The 21,154-nt window shown below is 43.4% G+C and overlaps 1 protein-coding gene across 1 annotated transcript in view; it reads right to left on the reverse strand.

Annotated features, from left to right (window-relative positions):
• The window catches only part of LOC102935007 (dynein axonemal heavy chain 5), a 275,261-nt gene that overhangs the window by 244,414 nt on the left and 9,693 nt on the right, over nucleotides 1-21,154 (reverse strand). The window contains 4 exon segments of the mRNA XM_043540319.1: nucleotides 1,272-1,458; nucleotides 5,309-5,410; nucleotides 14,984-15,055; nucleotides 20,102-20,191. Coding sequence (XP_043396254.1) covers nucleotides 1,272-1,458; nucleotides 5,309-5,410; nucleotides 14,984-15,055; nucleotides 20,102-20,191 — 451 coding nt within the window.

Raw genomic sequence — 21,154 nt, forward strand, 5'->3', positions numbered from 1 at the left:
TACTTAAAAGGCACTGGAATATTGCTGCATTTTTCATGTGGAATTTTCATATCCAACAAAAATGCCAAGCCTAACTAACAATTTAAATTAAAGTACTGGTACATTAACCATATTTAGTTAGGTTTCAGAGTAGCAGCCGTGTTAGTCTGTATTCGCAAAAAGAAAAGGAGTACTTGTGGCACCTTGGAGACTAACAAATTTATTTGAGCATAAGCTTCCGTGAGCTACATCCGATGCATCCGATGAAGTGAGCTGTAGCTCACGAAAGCTTATGCTCAAATAAATTTGTTAGTCTCCAAGGTGCCACAAGTACTCCTTTTCTTTTTGCATATTTAGTTAATAACCCTACTTGTGATTAAACAAGGGTTCTCTCTTTCCCAGCCATCTCCTTCAGTGAAGTTAGAGGGCCACATTGTCCCAAAGGTGGAAGACAATCCACATAGTGACCAGGAAACTCTGTATGTTTCAAATCAAAAGGTCTTTCAGATTGTTCCATCTGCGGAGACAGTGTAGAGTTTGCCCTCTGCATTATGACCAGGGCTCCTGGCCCTTCAAACGTGCAGCTTACCTGAGATCCAGAGGGAAACCTTTCAGACCTTGTGCCATCCATTGGAGAGCAGGGCACTTGCTCAGTGACTCAGGATCCCTTAGCAGCCCTGCTGCCATAGGTTTGTTTTTTTACTTGCAGCTGCCCCAAAACATACCCATTAAGGGGGTTTTAGTATGTAGCACGGGATATGATAATGCTGATCGGATCAGCATTATTTTACACTGAAATGTCATGTGGTGACAAGGAAGGGGGGCAGGGAGGAGAGGCCACTGTTGTAGAGAGGGGCCATAGCCCAAGTCAAGCCCACTTATCCAGCTATGCCCCCTTCCAATCCCTGGATCTCAGAGCCATAGTGTACCTAGTGTACCTGAGGACCAACAAAAGTAAGGAGCATTCCATAGGTAGCAGCTGATCCTCCTTTCTATGCCATCCTCTCCAAACCCACCTTATTGAGCTTCCCTCACCCTGCAGAACTGGATGGTCATAGTGCTGATTTTATCACATCTCAGTCATTTTCAAGATCATAAACTTGGAATTATACTCCACTTCTGAGATCAAGAAGAAGAAGAAATATAGCTCTAAGAAAGAGGATGAATAAACCTTTTAAGAGAAATCATCGCTAACAGCATAGAGGACACGGAACATCTCTCTTCCTATAAATACTCTCATTTCCATGTTCTGTTTTGGAATGTATAATATTTCTCCTTTAAGAATTACTGACCTGCTGTTATGTAGTCAGAAGGGTTATGCAAGTTGTTGAGGTAACTCTCAATATCCACCTTTTGCAGCTGAATTTTATCTTCTAAATTCTGTCTTGCTGATGACAAGGTACCCACAAATTTATCCACAGAATACAGGAAGTCTTGTATCTGGCTGTTCTTCAAGCCTTCTTTCACAGCTCCCCAGTGCTGATTATTTGAAAATAATGAATGCAAGAAAAAATATAAAACAAAGGTATTGTTTTTATTAGAAAAGTATTGCTTATTCACAGAACCATAGAATTTAGAGATAAATCTTTCCTGGCCAGTATGGGACCCCTTACAATATATTAGTCAGTGCTTTGGTATGCCCGATTTTAAATGGGCATATTAATTTTGTGTTTGTTGGTGTGATGGGGTGTACAAGCCCTGCAGCAAGGAGTTTAGGGTTAAGGAGCAGCTCTGGACCCAGAAAGCCATGGACAGCCGCCCCTGCTGGGCATACTTCCAGTGGAGGCTGAGCTCAAAAGGGAGCAGCTCAGATCAGTCTAGTCAGACCACAAAGGAGAGCAGTTGTGTAGTGTAGGCTCCTGCCGAGAAGCTGGTGAGGCCCCACGTGGCCAGGACCAGGCCCCATTGCTGGGTTGCTGCAGGCCCTTCAACCATGGAGGCTGACAATAACAAGCTGTGACTGAAAGAAGATGACTTTCCAGGGCGCAACCACAGAGGACTGTAGAGGGGACTCTGAAACAAACCAGTGGCACCAATAGAGGAACCAAAGCCAGGATAAGAAGTGGCCCAGGTTGCAGACATAGGAGTGGCCCAGGTTGCAGAATAGGAGCGCCCAACCCCTACGCCGAGCATTTTGAACTACAATTTACTGGGCCCTGAGCTGGAACCCAGGGGAGAAAGGAGGAACCAGGTTCCCCACCAGCCCCAGCTACAGTCTCTTGCCACTGGGCAACACAGTCCAGAGTATCGCCATTATGTGGTTCTGCCAGGCTTGGACACCAGTCCCCTGACAGTTGGGTAAAAATTAGGGCTGTCAAGCAATTAAAAAAATTAATCGTGATTAATCATGTTGTTAAACAATAATAGAATACCATTTATTTAAATATTTTTGGATGTTTTCTTCATTTTCAAATGTATTGATTTCAATTACAACACAGAATACAAAGTGTACAATGCTCAGTTTCTATTTATTTTTATTACAAATATTTGCACTCAAAAAAACAAAAGAAATAGTATTTTTCAATTCACCTCATACAAGTACTGTAGTGCAATTTCTTTATCATGAAAGTTGAGCTTACAAATGTAGAATTATGTACAATAACTGCATTCAAAAATAAAACAATGTAAAACTTTAGAGACTACAAGTCCACTCAGGCCTACTTCTTGTTCAGCTAATCGTTAAGACAAACAAGTGTGTTTACATTTGCAGGAGATAATGCTGCCCGCTTCTTGTTTACGTCACCTAAAAGTGAAAACAGGCATTCGCATAGCACTGTAGTAGCTGGCATCGCAAGATATTTACGTGCCAGATATGCTAAAGATTTATATGTACCTTCATACTTTACTCACCATTCCAGAGGACATGCGTCCATGCTGATGACGGGTTCTACTCACTAACCATCCAAAGCAGTGTGGACTGACGCATCTTTATTTTCATCATCTGAGTCAGATGCCACCTGCAGAAGGTTGATTTTCTTTTTTGGTGGTTTGGGTTCTGTAGTATCCGCATTGGAGTTTTGCTCTTTTAAGACTTCTGAAAGCATTCTCCACACTTCGTCCCTCTCAGATTTTGGAAGGCACTTCAGGTTCTTAAACCTTGGGTTGAGTGCTGTAGCTATCTTTAGAAATCTCACATTGGTACCTTCTTCGCATTTTGTCAAATCTGCAGTGAAAGTGTTCTTAAAACATGTGCTGGGTCATCATCCGAGACTGTTATAACATGAAATATATGGCAGAATGTGGGTAAAACAGACCCAGAGACATACAATTCTCCCCCAAGGAGTTCCGTCACAATTTTAATTAACACTTTTTTTAAACGCGCATCATCAGCATGGAAGCATGTCCTCTGGAACGGTGGCTGAAGCATGAAGGGGCATACGAATATTTAGCATATTTGGCATATAAATACCTTGCAATTTACCTTGCTGGCTACAAAAGTGCCACGCGAACGCCTGTGCTCACTTTCAGGAGACATTGTAAATAAGAAGAGGGCAGCATTATCTTCCGTAAATGTAAACACACTTGTTTGTCTTAGCGACTGGCTGAACAAGAAGTAGGACTGAGTGGACTTGTAGGCTCCAAAGATTTACATTGTTTTGTTTTTGAGTGCAGTCATGTAACAAAAGAAATCTACGTTTGTTAGCTGCACTTTTACGATAAAGAGATTGCACTACAGTACTTGCATGAGGTGAATCGAAAAATACTGTCTTTTGTTCATCATTGTTACAGTGCAAATGTTTGTTTTATTATTTTTGATTACAATGTGAGCACCGTACACTTTGTATTCTGTGTTGTAACTGAAATAAATATATTTGAAATACAGAAAAAGATCCAAAATATTTAATAAAATTTCAATTGGTATTCTATTGTTTAACAGTGCGATTAAAACAGTGATTAATCACAATTAATTTTAGTTAACTGCGATTAATCGAAAGGTCTAGTAAAAATCTTATTTTTTACATAATGACAGCTGAGATTCTCATGTAACCTCTTGATTGCAACAGCTGAGGTTATAAGAAAAACACCAAACATTGTGAACATCACAATAAAATTATGAGAGTTGGCAACACTGCATTTAGCAGCTCTGTGTATTTATAATGGTAGTCAAAATGGAGCTGTCTTGTATCAGAGTCAACCATCTAACAAAGCATTATGGCAAGGACACAAAGTTATAAGGAAAATGTCATCTATGCCTCTGACTGTAACTGCTGCTTCAAGAAACTGGGTTGGCCCACTCTCAGAGCTTTGGCAGGTGAGACAAAAGGCTGCAGAGGAGACAAATGAGCGCAAAGACCTCATGGAAATAAAATGTCGCTCTGAGTTCTCTCTCTGAAGGTGACTTGTTGGGCTTTCTTTTCAGCTTGACTTCAGAACAATGGCTCCCTTTGAAGGGAGGAAGTTAGATATTAATCTTTCTTCCTACTTCAGTATGAAAGAAAATCAAAAGAGCAGCTCCTGACCATGTGACACCAAATTACTTTGGAGGGGCTGAAGCTTTGGCAAGGCCCACCCTGCTATGTCCCTGCTGAAGATGGACACAATACTGCATTGTGATAAGCAGGGCACACTGAGCTACAAGGACAAGGGAGGCAAGACAACAGGAGTATGTGTGGATGAGGCAAAAGGAAAGAAGCAGCAGAGTGTAGGTGTGGAAAGGTGGCCAGAATGTCCACTTAACTGGTTCTAATGAAACCGGGGGGTGGGGGGGGGGAGGGTGGAGGGGGTGGTAGGAGGGGGGGAGGAATCTCAGTTTCTACTAGATATAAGGCCCAAGCTGCAAAATACAGTTTCTGATTTCAAACCCAACAACGTCTGAAGTTATTCAGATGCTGGGTTTTAATTTGGTCCCATTTCTAGTTTCAACAGACCAAATCAGGACCCCTGGACAGACCCACAAAACCAGAAAAATTCTAGTAGGCTGGGGCTTGCAGGCTGTGCTAAAGTGCTGAAGACCCTCTAACTGTAAACATCTCTGGATTAAATCATGGGCCTACCTATGTTGCAACCAAGAGAAATTGACACTTCTTTTTACTCGAGCTTACCCTAGCATCACACTCACTGTTATTCTCTTGCTTTATCATGCATACCTTATTATGCTATTTTTAAGTTGTGGTATTTTTAAATACGAACAATGAATATGAAATATGAATTTCAGACTCCCAGATAAAATGTCAGGACCTGTGCACATCCTAATTTAGACCTTTATATCGTTCTCTATTCCCTTTGACAGACACTTTTGTTTTAGTTCATCTGATTTACAACTGAGATAGAAACAGCTATTAGACATAACTCAAAATAGGTTTGTTAAGAAAAGATACTGATTATTTACCTGCTGAGATTTAAGTGCTGGTACCATGACTTGGGCCAAGAAAATTTCCAGGCCCTGAAGGATATTTCCATTAGTACAATCAAACATTCCAAAATTCACCTCCTTTGGGGGGAAAAAATAGTTAACAGAATGCATTTAAATGAAACTTCTGCAGTTTTGTGACCAAGTGAACTTCAGACACATTTAAGATGGATGTAAATAGACTATAACCTAAACTTCTAGGAATGAGAAATTTCTTACCTAATAATATTCTGTTAGCAGCTTCTCTCGTCATTCATTACTAATGTGTTCATGATCTCCACTGTGGAATTTGGAGGCAGTTCAATGTTATTGCTGGAAGCTCCAGGACTAAGACACACCCTTCGGCTCAAGTCACCAGAAGAGTTTTTCCAAAGATAGAGGTGCTCCAGCAACCAATTATTAGCATTAAGACAATAACTTGATATAATGTATTAAATAAACTTGTGATGGGGCATCTGTTCCACACTGGCAGAGAAGGAGTTAAAAGCAGCCTACAGAGGCTGGGCAGGGAACAGTGATACCACAAGTCGAGTCATGAAGAGGATGCTGCTGTACTTGGACTGAGGCAGGTTTGCAGGCGGTGACAATGACAAGCAAGGCACCACCAGGAGAGGGCACACCAGCTAGCAGCACTAATCCCCGAGATAGCCAGCAGGAGGTGCCACAGTGGTGAGTGAATCCCATGACAAACCTTAAGAGAATTATATTTCTAAATCTTTCTGTACAGAAAAAAGTATTCTTGTCATTTCCACACTACTAGTATGGATTGAACTCAGAGAGAAGCTGCTGACAGAAATAAAATGATCAGGTAAGAAATTTCTCATTCTGTTGCACAGCTTTTCTCCTCATTCATCTAATAGGAAGTAGCAAGCAGCGATTCAAAGACGTAATAGGGGAAAGATGAGAAGTGTTTTAATTATTATTATAGTAGAATTGCAGGCCGGAATGGACTCCCCCCCCCCATATAAAGCAAGATCTTTGTACACAAAGGAGTTATGTAGGAACCAACCTAGTAGCACCTTCCTACCAAAGGATGCCTCGGCAGAGAAATGGAAACTTATGTTGCAACTCTGTCTCAGATGAGGCTCGTACACCTCTTTTCCAATGCCCAAGAGATTTCTGCAAATACTTTCACTGATGCCTAGCATGTCAACTGATGCAGGATTGTAACATCTTGCCTGAAGCAACTTTTGAGGCCCTAAGGCCATGACATTTTGGATGGAATGAGATGAACAGCATACTAGCAATGCTCATTTATGTCACAGCCTATCAAATCAGCATCAAGGGTTAGAACAAAATGATGGGAGAACTATTTTGCAGGAATTGTGCAAAGAACTTACCATGGGCAGAATGCTATAACAACTGCCTTTTGCTCATGACAATAACAACATGGTTCTTGTACAGATACAGGAATTAATTCCAAAATCTGCTTTTGGAGGTAATGGGGACTAGAAAGGCTAATCATAGGCTTGTCTAATCTGTCATTCTGATTAATCGTGGCATTTTAAGATACTCAACTGAAGAGTCCAATGTGCCTACCTACAGATCACTGCTAGGGCTGATACGTGTTTCTACGGTGCTTGGTTATAGGAATCCAACCAACCATTCTGGAGAAACTCTAGTGTAGCTGAGATCAATAACTGTGACTATTATTAAAAAGAAAAGGAGTACTTGTGGCACCTTAGAGACTAACAAATATATTTGAGCATAAGCTTTCGTGAGCTACAGCTCACTTCGGTATAGCAGCATCTGGAGGCCAAGGCCCCATTTTGCTGAGCACCGCACAAACAAAGAGGCAGTCCCTGTCCCAAAGAGCTTTCTGTTTTCCCTCACATCAGAAATGTAAATTTGACCAGATCAGTGAGTGAAATATCCTGGTTCTGTCTGGATACCAAACTGATTCTGAGGTTAATGGAGAATCCATGCTGAACTACACTTCTCTTCTGATGCCCAGGCTGTTAAGTGTAGATGTTCCTGGTCTAGATGAAGAAGTTCCTGCTTCAAGAGCTTTGGCCTTTTCTGAAGGTACAGTATGTGGTTCTTGGCTATTTAGCAAGTCCAAAGCACCTTCTAGGCCAGTAGAGGATGGGGAGAAGGACTTTAACTCTCCATTTTCCTTCTTTTCTGTATCCTTCATGTGAACTATCTTGAAAGGCTGCAGATTCTTCTCTGCTCAGAAAACTATTTCCTTTGCCACAGAGAAGTCTGACCTCTGGTTACTCCCTAGTTTTGGAAGGGATATAAACATTCATGCCTCAATTATAAGCCAACCTCTAATGGAAAGTAGGTGACTTCTCTTCTCTTGAGGGTATTGTAATTGCGCTCTGCATGGTTTTTTGCACCTTCTACTGATGCAGCTGATACAGGCCACTGTCACAGTCAATATATTGGACTCTATGGCCAATTGCTCTGATACCATATGGCCACAATGGGAGAGGTGTTCTTGTTCATACATGCCACTGATAGAGATGTCAAAGTGAACCATTTAGTTCACTCTCTAAGACTTTGGAAATTTGTCTTCCAAGTATGCTCCCCATCCTGGGAAGCTTGTGCCCATAGTGAGTATGAAAGAGTCTAGAGTAAAAATCGGGTTGCATTTCAGTGTGTTTGTACTTACCTACCCATAAAGGGACATTTGGATGTGATCTGAGAATGACACCTAATTTTGCATTGCATCAAGTGCATAGTTCCATGTCTTCAGAAGGAATTTCTGCAGGCACATTTTGAAAGATCCACTCAGGAATGAAGCCAACACAAGATATGAGCAATCCTAGCCATTGAACACAATTGGCTATGAATGACCACGGCCCTGAAATGACTGATGCAATGAAGTTTTGGTTCTTTGTTAATCTCTACCATCGTGGTAAAATTATGGCCAGATTCTCGTCTGTTTTGACTCCTCTGAGCAACTCTCAGCATTGGGATCAAAATCTCTTCTTGATTTTGAAGAAGTGGTAGCTACAAATCCTTTACAGCAGCTGCCCAGTAATGAATGGGTCTGTTTCTCAGGACAGGCTACTGACTGTTATGTTGTCTATACATGGAGTAGAAGTGTGTAAATTGTGACCTGTCCCTTGCTGTGATTACTACCAGCTATTTCTTAAGGCTCTAGGTGCAAAGGATGGATAAGAAGGAAGAGTCTTGTACAGGAATTGTGAGCTCTCATTCACAAATGCTCTTTGTCTTTGTCATGCTGACAATTTTTTTGTTCTGGAGGAAAATATATTTAGATTTCTTTGGAAACTTCTGCTCCTGATTTTTCGCTCTGCCAGGGGAAGAGTCCCTTCTTGGATACCATTGGTGTTGGTAGAGACCAATGGATTGCTCTGCTGGCATTGATAACGAAGACTGAAGTCTCTGTGCACTCTCAGTTACTGATGTTTCCCCAAATGGTCCCTCACCTGTAAGTTTGGATGCAAAAGGTATCTGTTTAGGATGACTGATTGCTGTCCTGAGTGTAACATGGCTTCTTTGTACCCATCAAGTTGGAAACCATTGCACATCACAAATCACATCAAGGATTTGACCAGGACAGAACCTAAGATGTCTCACTCTAAGCCAGGATCATAACGCTAGATGATGAGCCACTTGCTTACACCAAGTGGGCTTTCCTTACTGAATATATGAAAAACCTTTGCTCTGCAAAACTTTAACTGAAGCTTTGAAATTGCTGTGCAGTGTGGCATCAGTTTGATGGTCTATAGGCATTTTGGCAGGAAGTCCCTTTCTGAGGATGTGACTGTGTCTTTCACTTGTAGAGCTATAGCTGTACCAACATTAGGCTACTCAAACTTATACCATTTCTTTGGTTTTATATGAGGTTTTAGTTTAACATTTGGTTTTAATCAGATGGCCTCATTTGGATGTTATGATGGTTCTCAAGGGGGCATCTATGTGAAACGGTGTATTTAATAATGCTTGAAAGAGAAGATGTTTTATTAATATTAATGAGTTCCTTGCAGAACACTGGCACCCTGTCTTGTAAGAGCAGGGACAGTTTTGTGGAGGGGGTTGGCAGTGCATCTGTGGTACTTCCCCTGGCTTTTTACAGGGGAGAGGTAGTATGCTATTCAACATGACCTCAAGACCACCCAACCAAGGAGGGGTAATGGACCAAATACCTCAATTGTGTAAGTAGTTTGCTAGATATCTCTGGGAGCCTGAAAGGCTGCCTGCCTGTTCCCTCAGTCTGGTTAGCATGCAAGTAAGTACTGCAGAAACAACCTAGTACTGCTCAGGACTTTACTCAGTAAATCAGGATCATTTTGAACATAGGAAGGGATTATAATCCCATGATCTATAATCCCATGATGGTGCACCTTTGTGGGAACGGACAGGGCTATCCTTAGACATTTTGGGGCCCTACACAGCCCCACCATGGGGGGGGGCAAGAGCAGGCTTCAGGGACAGGGAGGAAATCGCCACCCAGCATGAGCCGGCAGCGGAGCCCCCCCCGCACTCACCAGGGGTGCAGTTGGGAGTCGGCGGAGCAGAGCAGGCTGGGGCGGGACACTACACTTCCTGCCACCCGGTGAGTGCAGGGCATGCCTGACCCTTGCTGCAGTCCCCCGGGATGTAGCTCAAGGGAAGGGGTGGAGTGGGGGCGGGGCTGGGGAGAAGCAGGGGTGGGAAGAGGCAGGGATGGGAGCTTTGGGAAGGGGTGGAGTGGGGGTGGGGCTCAGCCAGAGCAGGGGCCACGGAGAAGAGGTGAAGCAGGGGCGGGGGCAGCTATCCTGGGCGGCTCAGCTGCCCCCGGGGTATTAGGCTGGCCACTGGAGCAGCACGCAGCTGTGTAGGGCACCAGGAAATCTGGGGCAATGTGGTGCCCCAAATTTCCTGGTGTCCTACACAGCTGCGTACTTTGCATATGGGTAAGGACGGCCCTGGGAACAGAGTCCGCATGTGCCTCTGTTCTGGTCAGATATCGCCTCAAATACTCCTTTTGCTTGTCAAGCCATCCTGTGGAGCAGATATGGGGTGATCAGCAAGATAGAGACCTTTCCCTGCCTTTCAGACTCAGCCCTTTTCCTTGGCAGAGCAAAGGTTTATGGCTGATCTCAAGGCACAAATCCCCTTCCACTGCTGCCTAAACCCGAACCCTTGTCTGTGACAGAGAGGATCCTTGGGTTGAGAGCCAACCAGGCACAGTTCCAATTATGCTGCAGACTGAGGCAGGGCTGCACAAGAGGGCCAGGCTTTTCTGCAAACCCAGACATACTGCAGGGGGCAAAGGCTGGTGAGCCTTATTCAGTGCACTGTGAGAGCCTGTGCATAGGAGAAAAGCCCCAGAAAACACTCCTTCTGGAGGGAAGGCAAAGGAAAGGGGGTTTAACCCCTGATCTTCACCTCACATGTTCATTTAACAATACGAATTGCTGCCTTGGGAAGGACACATTTGTTTTTCCTTTTTGTGATGCAGAGTCTCTGGGGTTTGCAGCACTTATCCCTGAGTACAATGAGAATCTCCTGATTCACAGTGGGAGGAAGAGGAGCAGATTAGGAGCCATGCTTCGTTCCTGAGGGAGTCAAGGACCCACTTCAGTATCTGGGGGAGACCTTGGGTCCTTTCAGTGACATTTTCCCCCTCCAGCCAGGTCTGTTGCAGGACTTACCCAGTGAGCTGCCCGGATAGTGTCTTCCTTGTCCATATTTTCCCTGACCAAAAGCTCAGAGGCTCCCGATCAGGCTTTTTCATGGTGGAGTCACTGTTCCTCAGGGCAGGATGGGGACCTGACATGCCTGTCTGACTCTAAGCTCTGTGCTCTGGCAGTGTGAGGGTCGGCTGGCTGAGAACAGGCAGAGCTTAGTAAACCCTCTGTAGATCTTCTAAAAGCTGCCTCACACAGGAAACACTGCTTAGATTTAGCCTGGTGTTTGCAGGATAGCTCTGCCATACCTAAGTGGAGGAAAAGGAGTCCAGCAGGGAGGCACTGCAGTGCCGGATCCAGGTGGCTGAGACCATCACATTGGTCTTTACTCCATCCAGGGGAGGAGGCAGAGGAAGGAAGGAAGATTATAAACCACTACTGAACAGAAATTAATACAGGTGAGTGGCATCATAAGCGCATTTAACTTACGCGAATTCAACTATACGCACTCAGCAAAAAAAAAAAAAAAAAAGAAGAAGATATCTATAAATAGTGTGGGCGATTCCGCCCACCATTCCACTCAATGGGTGTATGCCCCGGAGTGAGCGTGAGATGGGAGACGTGAATCTGCTGTTCCCTCAGTCGGTCTCAGTTCCTGCATGCCTCTCATAGTGTGAGCATCTCGCCGCGCTGAATGTGATTCTAGTGTTTAAAGATACATATTTTTATATAATATGGCGCCTAAACGCAAGCCAACTACTTCATCTGGTGCTCAACCGAAGAAACAGTGATCTGTTCCAACGCTGGAGGAAAAACTGGCTGTACTGGACTTATTGAGAGATGGTATGTCGGTCTCCAATGTGGCGCGTAAATATGGCCTCAATAAATCTAGCATCCATGCCATCAAGATTCGAGGGAAAGAAATTCATCTAGCCGTGGCATCAAGTGCTCCACTAACTGCGCAGGTGATGAGCCAGGTGCATGATAAGACTTTAGTGAAGACTGAAAAGGCATTAAACTTATGGCTCGAAGACATGAACCGTAAATGTGTGCCTATCAATGGCAACATGTTGCGAGAAAAGGCTCTTAGCCTCTACGCGCTGTTCAAACCTCCCGCCGAAGAGGAACAGCCTTCTGATGAGAAGGAATTCAAAGCCAGCAAAGGTTGGCTTAACAGTTTTAGGAACTGCTTCAACCTCAAAAATGTGCAGACTACTTATGAAGCTGCATCTGCCAATGAAGAGGCAGCAAAAGCCTAGCCCAAACAATTAAAAGAAAATCATAGAAGAAAAGGGCTATCTTCCGGAATAAGTTTTTAATGCTAATGGGACTGGGCTCCTCTGGAAAAAAATGCCCAACTGCACTTACATTTCAAAATCAGAAAGACCAGCCCTTGGCTTCAAAGCAGCTAAAGACCGTGTGACTGTGTTGTTTTGTGGCAATGTGGCTGGGCATTTAATAAAGCCGGGCTTGCTCTACAGGGTTGCAAATCCCTATGCCTTAAAAGGCAAGAACAAAAATCTCCTGCCTGTGTTCTGGCAATCAAATAAAAAGGCTTGGCTGACAGCAGCATTATTCTGGATTGGTTCCACAAGTGTTTCATTCCGGAGGTCAAGCGGTACCTCGAAGAGAAAGGACTTGACTTTAAAGGGTTGCTGATCGTAGACAATGCTCCTGGTCACCCTGCGGCACTCCAGTTTGCACATAACAACCTTGAAGTCGTCTTTCTCCCCCCCAATACCACCTCCATCCTCCAACCTCTCAACCAAGGCGTGATTCGCTGTTTCAAGGCCACATACATGAGGCTTACGTTCTCATGGATACGTAGCACTATGGATGCTGATCCCAATCTTAATGTGATGGAGTGTTGTAAGTCCTTCAACATTGCCAATTGTATCACTTATATTAAACCGGCAATGGATGCAGTCAAACCTGAAACAGTCAATGCTTGTTGGCGAAACCTATGGAAAGAATGTGTGAATGATTTTAAGGGTTTCCCAACCATTGACAAAGAAGTGAAACACATTGTTCAGGTGGCCAGGCAAGTGAGTGGTGATGGCTTCGTCAACATCCTTGAGGAAGAAATTGAAGAATTAATTGAAAGCCATAGAGAAACATTAACTAACGAAGAGTTAGAGGAACTGATAAAATCGTTTACAGAAGATGACAATGATGATGACGAACAGGAAGAGCCAGCAAGTTGGAATCTTCATAAATTTGCTGAAGTGTTCCAAGCAGCGAAACACTTGAATGATTTAATTTCTGAATACGATCTCTCTATGGAACGAAGCCTCAAAATCACATGTAGTATTACGGACGATTTGAGACCGTATCAAGAAATGTTTGAGCAGCTCAACAGACAACAGCGACAGTTGCCGATCACCATATTTTTCAAGAGAAAACGACCAGCAGCAGATGAGCCTACAACTTCTCAAGCTGAACCAGAGCCAACCACTTCGTCTATGACTCGCTCTCCGTCACCCAAGCTCTCAGTCACCTCCGTCTCCTGGATCGGCATCAAGCCCTGACGACCCCCTGTAATTACCCCCTGTAATTAAAAATACAGTACTGTAAAATTATATTTTTATCATAGAAATGTAGGGCTGGAAGGGACCTCAAAAGGTCATCAAGTCCAGCCCCCTTTGCTAAGGCAAGACTAAGTAAACCTAAACCATCCCTGGCAGGTGTTGCCCAACCTGTTGATGAAATCCTCCATTGATGGGGATTCCACAACTTCCCTTGGAAGCCTATTCCAGAGCTTAACTCCCTTATAGTTAGAACATTTTTCCTAATAGCTAATGTAATTCTCCCTTGGTGCAGATTAAGTCCATTACTTCTTGTTCTATCTTCAGCCAACATGGAGAACAATCAATCCTCATCCTCTTTATACCAAGCCTTAACATATTTGAAGGCTATCGGATCCTCCCCTCAGTCTTCTTTTCTCAACATTAAACATGTCCAGCTTTTTTAACCTTCCCTCATAGGTCAGGTTTTCTAAGCATCTTTTATCATTTTTATTGCTCTCCTCTGGGATCTCTCCAGTTTATCCACACCTTTTCTAAAGAGTGGTGCCCAAAACTGGGCATGATATTCTGGATCTGAGGTCTCAGCAGCACTGAGTAGAAAAGGACAATTACCTTGCATAACTTACACACGGCACGTCCGTTAATACACCCCAGAATGATACTAGGTTTTTTCATACCGGCATCATACTGTTGACTCATATTCAATTTGTGAATCCCCAGACCCTTTCCAGCTTTACTAGCACTTAGCCAGTTATACCCATTCAGTATTTCCGCATTTGATTTTTCCTTTCTAAATGCACCCCAAACCCTTCATCCCTAACCCCACCCCAGAGCCTGCACCCCAACCTCTTGCCCCAGCCCCGAGCCCCCTCCTGCACCCTCAACTCCTCATTTCTGGCCCCACTCCAGAGCCTGCATCCCCAGCCAGAGCCGTCATCTGCTCCCACACCCCAACCCCCAATTTCATGAGCATTCATGGCCAGCCATACAATTTCTATACCCAGATGTGGCCCTCAGGCCAAAAAGTTTGCTCACCATGGCTTTGACGTCTGGGCCTGAATCCCAAGTATCCTTCCTTAATCCTCTGATTATGATTCTGGACTTAGGCCTCATCTCACAACCCTTACTCATGTGATCAGCCCCATTTACTTTATTTGGGTTACTTGCACGAGTAAGAATTAGTCATATGAGTAAAGTCTGCAGATTTAGGCCCTTAAACATTTCTCTATTGAATTTTACATTTTCACTTAGGAAAATAAGGGAATGTTACTCATACAATGGGTCATTACACCTTTGCTGATGTTCATCATAAATCCTGTGAATAGCTACCTGCATAATTATTCACATCAGAACACTGCCAGGCTGTAAATATTTTTCCAGATCATAAAGGAACATCCTAACATATCCAAGTAGCCCTTTTCATGCAAATACTCCCTGCTGCTTTATCTGACTCCATTGAGACTAGTTGTGTGAGTAAAGGTTTGTAGGATCAAATCCAAAATTTTAAGCAAGCTGTAAACATTATCTGATTTTTGCCTGACCTGAGAGATATTTGCAGTAGTTATTGCTTTATCTGTAGTCCTTAGAAAAAATGCACAAGTTCCTGTTAAGCCCTGTAAAAAAGACAGATATAATACACATACAAGTAAAAATAATATACTCAACAAATTGGAAAGAGACAAAAACTAAATTACTCAAAAAAATATTTAACAAACTATTTCCTGAAACTACTGTACATTTATAGGCAAATAACTGGTTCTCAAATATCAATCACTCAGCTTTGTTTCTCAGCTGGCATTAATTCATTGAACATACCTGAGGAAAAGTTCAATTTTCAAGCATTTCAAGTACTTTCATAGATTCATTGTATTTTTAGGCCAGAATGAACCATTTTGGAATATTCTTTCCTTCCATTTGTTTAATTTTAAAAAATCCCTAAAAGCGTATTTTTTTCAATCCAAATACATTTTTAAATGTCTAACATCAGCTTTTTCCTTCCTGGTGGATTAGAACCATGGGCAAACTGCACTATCAGTTTCTCAGACAACACTCGGATAAATTACAAGTATCTATAGCTAAATGAGCTTACAAATAAAATGAAAATCTTATAAATCTGAATAAAATTCTGTGCTTCATGTTTCTCTTTATTATTTATTTATATTATGGTAATACTTAGGAACCCCAGTCAAAGATGAGAGCCTGACTGTGCTAGACACCATACAGACATATGCAACTAGAGATGGTCAAAAATATTTGCACAAAAAAGTTTTTTCTGTCAGAAAATGTGGTTTTGTGAAAAAAAATTCCGCAAGAAAATATTGATTTTTGTCCAAATGTTTTATTTTCCAGTCAGAAAATTTGAATGAAAATTTTGTTCCATTACAATTTACATGACATTTTGTTAAAGTTTTTTGGAAACAAAAAACTTCAGTTTTCTAGAAAGGTTTTGGATTCTAGGGATGTTTTCACTCCTTTCTCTCCCTTCTGTTCTTTCTCCCTCCCTCCTTTTCATATGGTGAGTTGAGGAAAGCACTTTGAAAGTTTGCAGCCATAATGCAGTCACCTTTGGTTAAAGGACAGATCCATAATTGGACAATTTAATCCACAGTTTGAGTGTTCTTGTTTCTTCACTGACCCTAAGTTCTCACAAAGCAGCATCCATGGGTAATGCTTTCTATGAATCTCCAGTTGGAGTCCACCCCATACTCATGACCTTAGCTTATATGCCTTTGCTACCTTTCAGCTGGACTGCAGCAATACAATATATCTGGGCATGCAGGGCTGGCCTTAGTGGAAATGGTGCCCTTGGCAAACTTGTATTTTGGTGCCCACCCTCCACCTCCCACCATCACCCTTTGCTCCTACAGGCTGCCTGGGCTCCTCCCCCAACCTCCCACCCCATCACCTCTGGGCCATTACATATACTTCATATGGAATGTCCACAGGAAAGTCCATTCAATGTAGATGGGTGTCTCCCATGGTCCACTGTGAGTTAAGTCTCCCTTGATGAGCCACTTAGTTTGACTAGTCCCTTTAAGATGTGCTGGGTAACTACCTTGTGGGTGTTACCCCAGGAGCAAACATTTGAAATACAGGTATAGAGCCAATACTCATAACTTCAAACACAAAAATGATACATGCATACGAATAGCATAAACATATTCACCAAACCATAACCTTTTCATACGTGCCACATTTTGTACAAGATTTGTTGCAAATATATAACAGTGGTTGCAACAATGATCTACATGGTCATGTTTTAATCAGATAACCTCACAATGCGTAACTGCTACAACTAGCAAATTCCTAGACCACTGTCAGCAGAAGCGCAGAAGTAAGGGTGGCATGGTATATGGTGTATTGCCACACTTACTTCTGTACTGCTGCCGTGGCTTGTGGTGCCTGGCGCTTGGCCTGTGGCTCAAGGCAGGCTTTGCACTGTCACATGGGGGCTGCATCATGTCAGAGCCCGTGGCCCTCCTGCAGTCCCCTAGCCACTCCTGGCTCACCACAAGCATTTTGACAGGAAGTACCAAGCAGTAATAACAACAATAATAAAACAAGTATGTGTGTGTGGATGGGTGACAGAGTGTGTATGTGTATGAGAGAGAGAGACAGAGAGCCTGTGTGTGTGTGTTGTGGGACTGTGTGACAGAGTGTGTGTTGGGGAGTGTGAGACTCTGTGTGTGTGTGTGACAATCTGTGTTGGGGGACTGAGAGAGGCAGAGTGTATGGGGTATGAGAGCCAGTCTGTGTGAGGTAGACAGTGTGTGTGTGTGTGTGTGTGTGTGTGTGTGTGACTGTGTGAGAGCCAGTGTGTATGTTCAGGAGTGTGAGACTGTCTCTCACACACACACACACACTCTGTGTTGGGGGACTGTGAGAGACAGTGTGTATGTGGGTGTGAGAGCCTCTGTGTGTGTGTTAGGGAAGTTTGCGAGACAGTGAGCACACTGTCATTTTAAGCCCCCCCTGCCTCCCAGCTCCCCACCCCCACACCACTCATGTGGAAGTTTCGCTCCTCCTGGCCCCAGCCTGGCTGGACCCGCCAGAGACCGAGCAGTGCAGGGCCGCAGGCAGGGAGGGACTCGGCTCCGCTCTGGCCAGCAAGCAGTGGGCCGTGCTGCCAGTGACCAGCCCCGGTTGTGCCGCTCTGGGCTCCCCGGGGCTGGGGCAGAGCCGGAGCCCTCAGCTGGCTGGCTGAGGAGAGAGTGAGGGAGAGGCCAGGGGGGCGGGAGAAGCCCGCCAGCCCAGCACAGGGGAGGGGCCGGAGAAGACAGGAGTCTGGCCACAGCCATCCAGGGAAGCTCAAGCCCCTTGTGGCAACCTCCTGGCTACAGCCCCCTGGGCGTGGGCCCCGTTTGCCCAGCCCTAAGGCCAGCCCTGTGGGCATGAAATCATCATCCATTAGGAAACTCCAACTAGTAGAGAACACTGCAGTGCATCTCCTCAGCAACACAGGCCATCACACCTGTCCTTAGCACTCTACCCTGGCTTCCCATAAAACGTTAAGCCAAGGTCTCTGTCCTTATCTTGAAGGCACTCAATGGCCAGGGCACAGCATATCTAAAAGATTGCTAAAGCTCCGGGACGAGGACCATTACTCAACTCCTTAGGCACAGCAGGACTTTCTGCAATAAGGTAAAGCTCATCTGTGCAAGAGGCTGAGCTTTCATGGTTTAGACTTCTCTACAAGCTGGTGGCCTGCACATAGCATTGCATGGATAAAAATATACCACTTTCAATACACAGAGCTAAATACTTTCACATTTATCAGAATTCTCTACACAAATCTTAAATTGATAGAATTCAAGTTTTGACTTTTCAGTATATAGCTTTCACCTGTATTAAACAAATGCTTATTTACACGGCGGAGAAAGTATAAGGGCTAATAAGGCCATATTCCCATATTGTATTGTTAAACACTGCAAAATATATACACAAAAGTGTAATCTAATATAGGCATCAGTTCTAGAAATATAACCTTACATTTGTACAACATAATTGAGTCAGTATGAAACGACAGCTTTGTTAGCACCAAGCCACCAATGGTTTTCATGAAACTTTTGAGCTTTCTTCTAGTTCCATCAGGAAGGGCTGGTTCAGCAGAATTCTCTAATCGCTGAGCAAAGAAATTGGTGCTTTCAGTACTCCAAGTCCAGAAATATAGTTCCCCAGGAATTAAAGATCATCACAAACCTCACCACTGAGTGCTCCAAGTGCAAGACACTCTTTTTTAACATGCCTTTTCTGAGGGCTTGTCTACACAAACACTTAGTTTGCAACAAGCCGGAGTGTAAATCTACCCCACACTAACCTGCTGTGCACTACATGATCATGTGGACCCTGCTGACAAAGTCATAGAGTTTAAGGTCAAACAGGACCATTAGATATTCTAGTCTGACCTCGTGTATATCACAGACCACCAACACCACCCAGCACCCACAGACTAAACTCAACAATCGAAACGAGAGGCAGGTATTACAACCCACAATTATGTGCCACAGACAGAGAATGGGGGGACTGAGATGCACCAGTACTCAAGGCCCCCACAATGGCAGGGAAATAGTTAAAGGAGATATATCCAGATACTTCTGCCAAGTGACTTGCACCCACACACTGAAGACAAATACAACCTCCCTCCCCTCCCCAAGATCACTGCCAATCTGATCTGGGGGGAAATTCCTTCCTGACTCACATCTGGTGATCAGTTAGACAGTGAGCATATGAGCAAGAATCAGCCAGCCAAGCATCTGAGAGAGAGAATACTCGGTGCCACCTCAGAGCCCTGGCCTACCCCACCCAATGTCCCATCTCCAGCTGTGGCCATCCCTGGTGCTGCAGAAGAAAAAGATAAAAAACCTCTCTCAGAATACATTGGGGTGATTCTTTCCTGACTCCTGCTAGTGGCAGGCTGAAACCCTGAAGCATGAGCTTTAGGAACATAAGATATAATTTAGAAGTGAGCTCCAGAGCTGTTGAACCTTGCTCCCCACCATCACAAGCAACCTCATCACAAAACTGCATTCATTAATTTGTTCAGCTGTCTTAAAACTAATTAAGTTGTTTACCTCCACAACTGCTATTCGGAGCCTGAGCCCAAATGTCACTTAGTGCACTACTAGAAGACGCTCCGATATTACAGTGATGGGGGAGATATTCCCTATATAGAATAGAAGAGAATCAAAACTAAAATTATTTTGTTGGAAGAATATAAAAAAATTTTATCCTTTAAAATATACATTCTCAAAAAATATGTACATTTTAAAGAACAAAAATCTCTTTTTATTGTGGGTTCCACCTCTAAACTAGAAATGACGGAATAGTGAAAAATATAATTCATGAATTAAAAGCACTTGTTTAAAAAAAACTTCCAACACTTACAATACTATTAACAATGAATTATTTGACCAGCTCTCCTCCTGACAATGAGCTCTGAAACCTGTTAAACATCATTGCCTTCAAAGTCAGCTTTCCTGTAGAATTCCTGTCTCAGTTTATAATCTGGTGGGAGAATTTGCAATTATGGAGATGTTGGTATATCTAACAATTATATAAAGCTATTTTAACATTGCATAATATTTAGCACTTACCAGTATACCACATTTTCCATCGTGAAAGCATTCACAAATTTAATATAAGGAATAAATGGATCATACCTCGGTAGAACCCATGGTAATAAATAACTTCTTCCGCAAAAGTGAACTTGGGGAAGACCCATCTGTCCTCAAAGGAACATTTGACTTTTGCTGCCAATTAAATTATAAATAAGATGTTACTAAAATAAAAATTCCATAGAAACTATTAATCATTATGTAATTAAATGTATGAACTATAACTATAGTTTATTCTGAATCAGAGATGAATCCATAGCTCTAGACCTAATGCTTGGCTCAGTTTTATCTGAACAACGAGTACACAATCAAAGCCTCCTGAAATTGGTTTTAAAGTTCCCCTCTCACAGAAAATCTCAGAGGAGGAGGGGGGAAATGTCAGAAAACTTAGCTTGCAATGTTTCATAGGCAAGCCTCCTTCATTGGAACAAATCATTCAAAGCCACATGGAAAGAGCAGAGAGCACAGCTCTGAACCTTTACACATCTGCTGGATCCATGGAGAATTTAGTGCCCAACCTTGTGGATCTTGGAGAAAGTGTAAGGGAACATTTGCATCCCTCCTTCTGAAAACTTTAGCTCTCACACAAGCCGTGCTGTCACTGTCTACCTTTACTGTGCTAGCACACACTACTTTCCTGTCCTTCTGAAGAAGGGGAGAAGCACAAAGGTCTGACCAAAATTTACTGCTGTGTAGATTTCTGCTCTGAAATCCACCAGACCCCCAGGTAGTGCCAGATTGTGACTGCTCCCCATCACCATTCTTGCTGCCCAAAAACAACCCCTGCAAACCTACACACTGCACCAGGTGAACAGAATGCAGCTGAGGTGGTGAGGAGGCAAAGGAGGCTAAGTTACCTTCACAGCTCCATTGATCCTGGGGTAACAGTGGTCAAATCAGTCTTCAGAACCAGTCAGAGCAGCAACAGGGCTGTTCTAACTTACATCAGCCAAAACAATCCCCAAGGGACCATTCCCTTTGACAGGGAGTGCATCACATTCCAGTTCTCCCCTTCACAGTCCCAAATGCTTCCTCTTGCCTCCAGCTGGTCTCAACATACTCCCTGTATTGGGGGACCAGAAGGGACTTGGGGAAAAC

This window comes from Chelonia mydas, chromosome 2 (assembly GCF_015237465.2).
Source record: "Chelonia mydas isolate rCheMyd1 chromosome 2, rCheMyd1.pri.v2, whole genome shotgun sequence".
Taxonomy (NCBI): Eukaryota; Metazoa; Chordata; order Testudines; family Cheloniidae; genus Chelonia; species Chelonia mydas.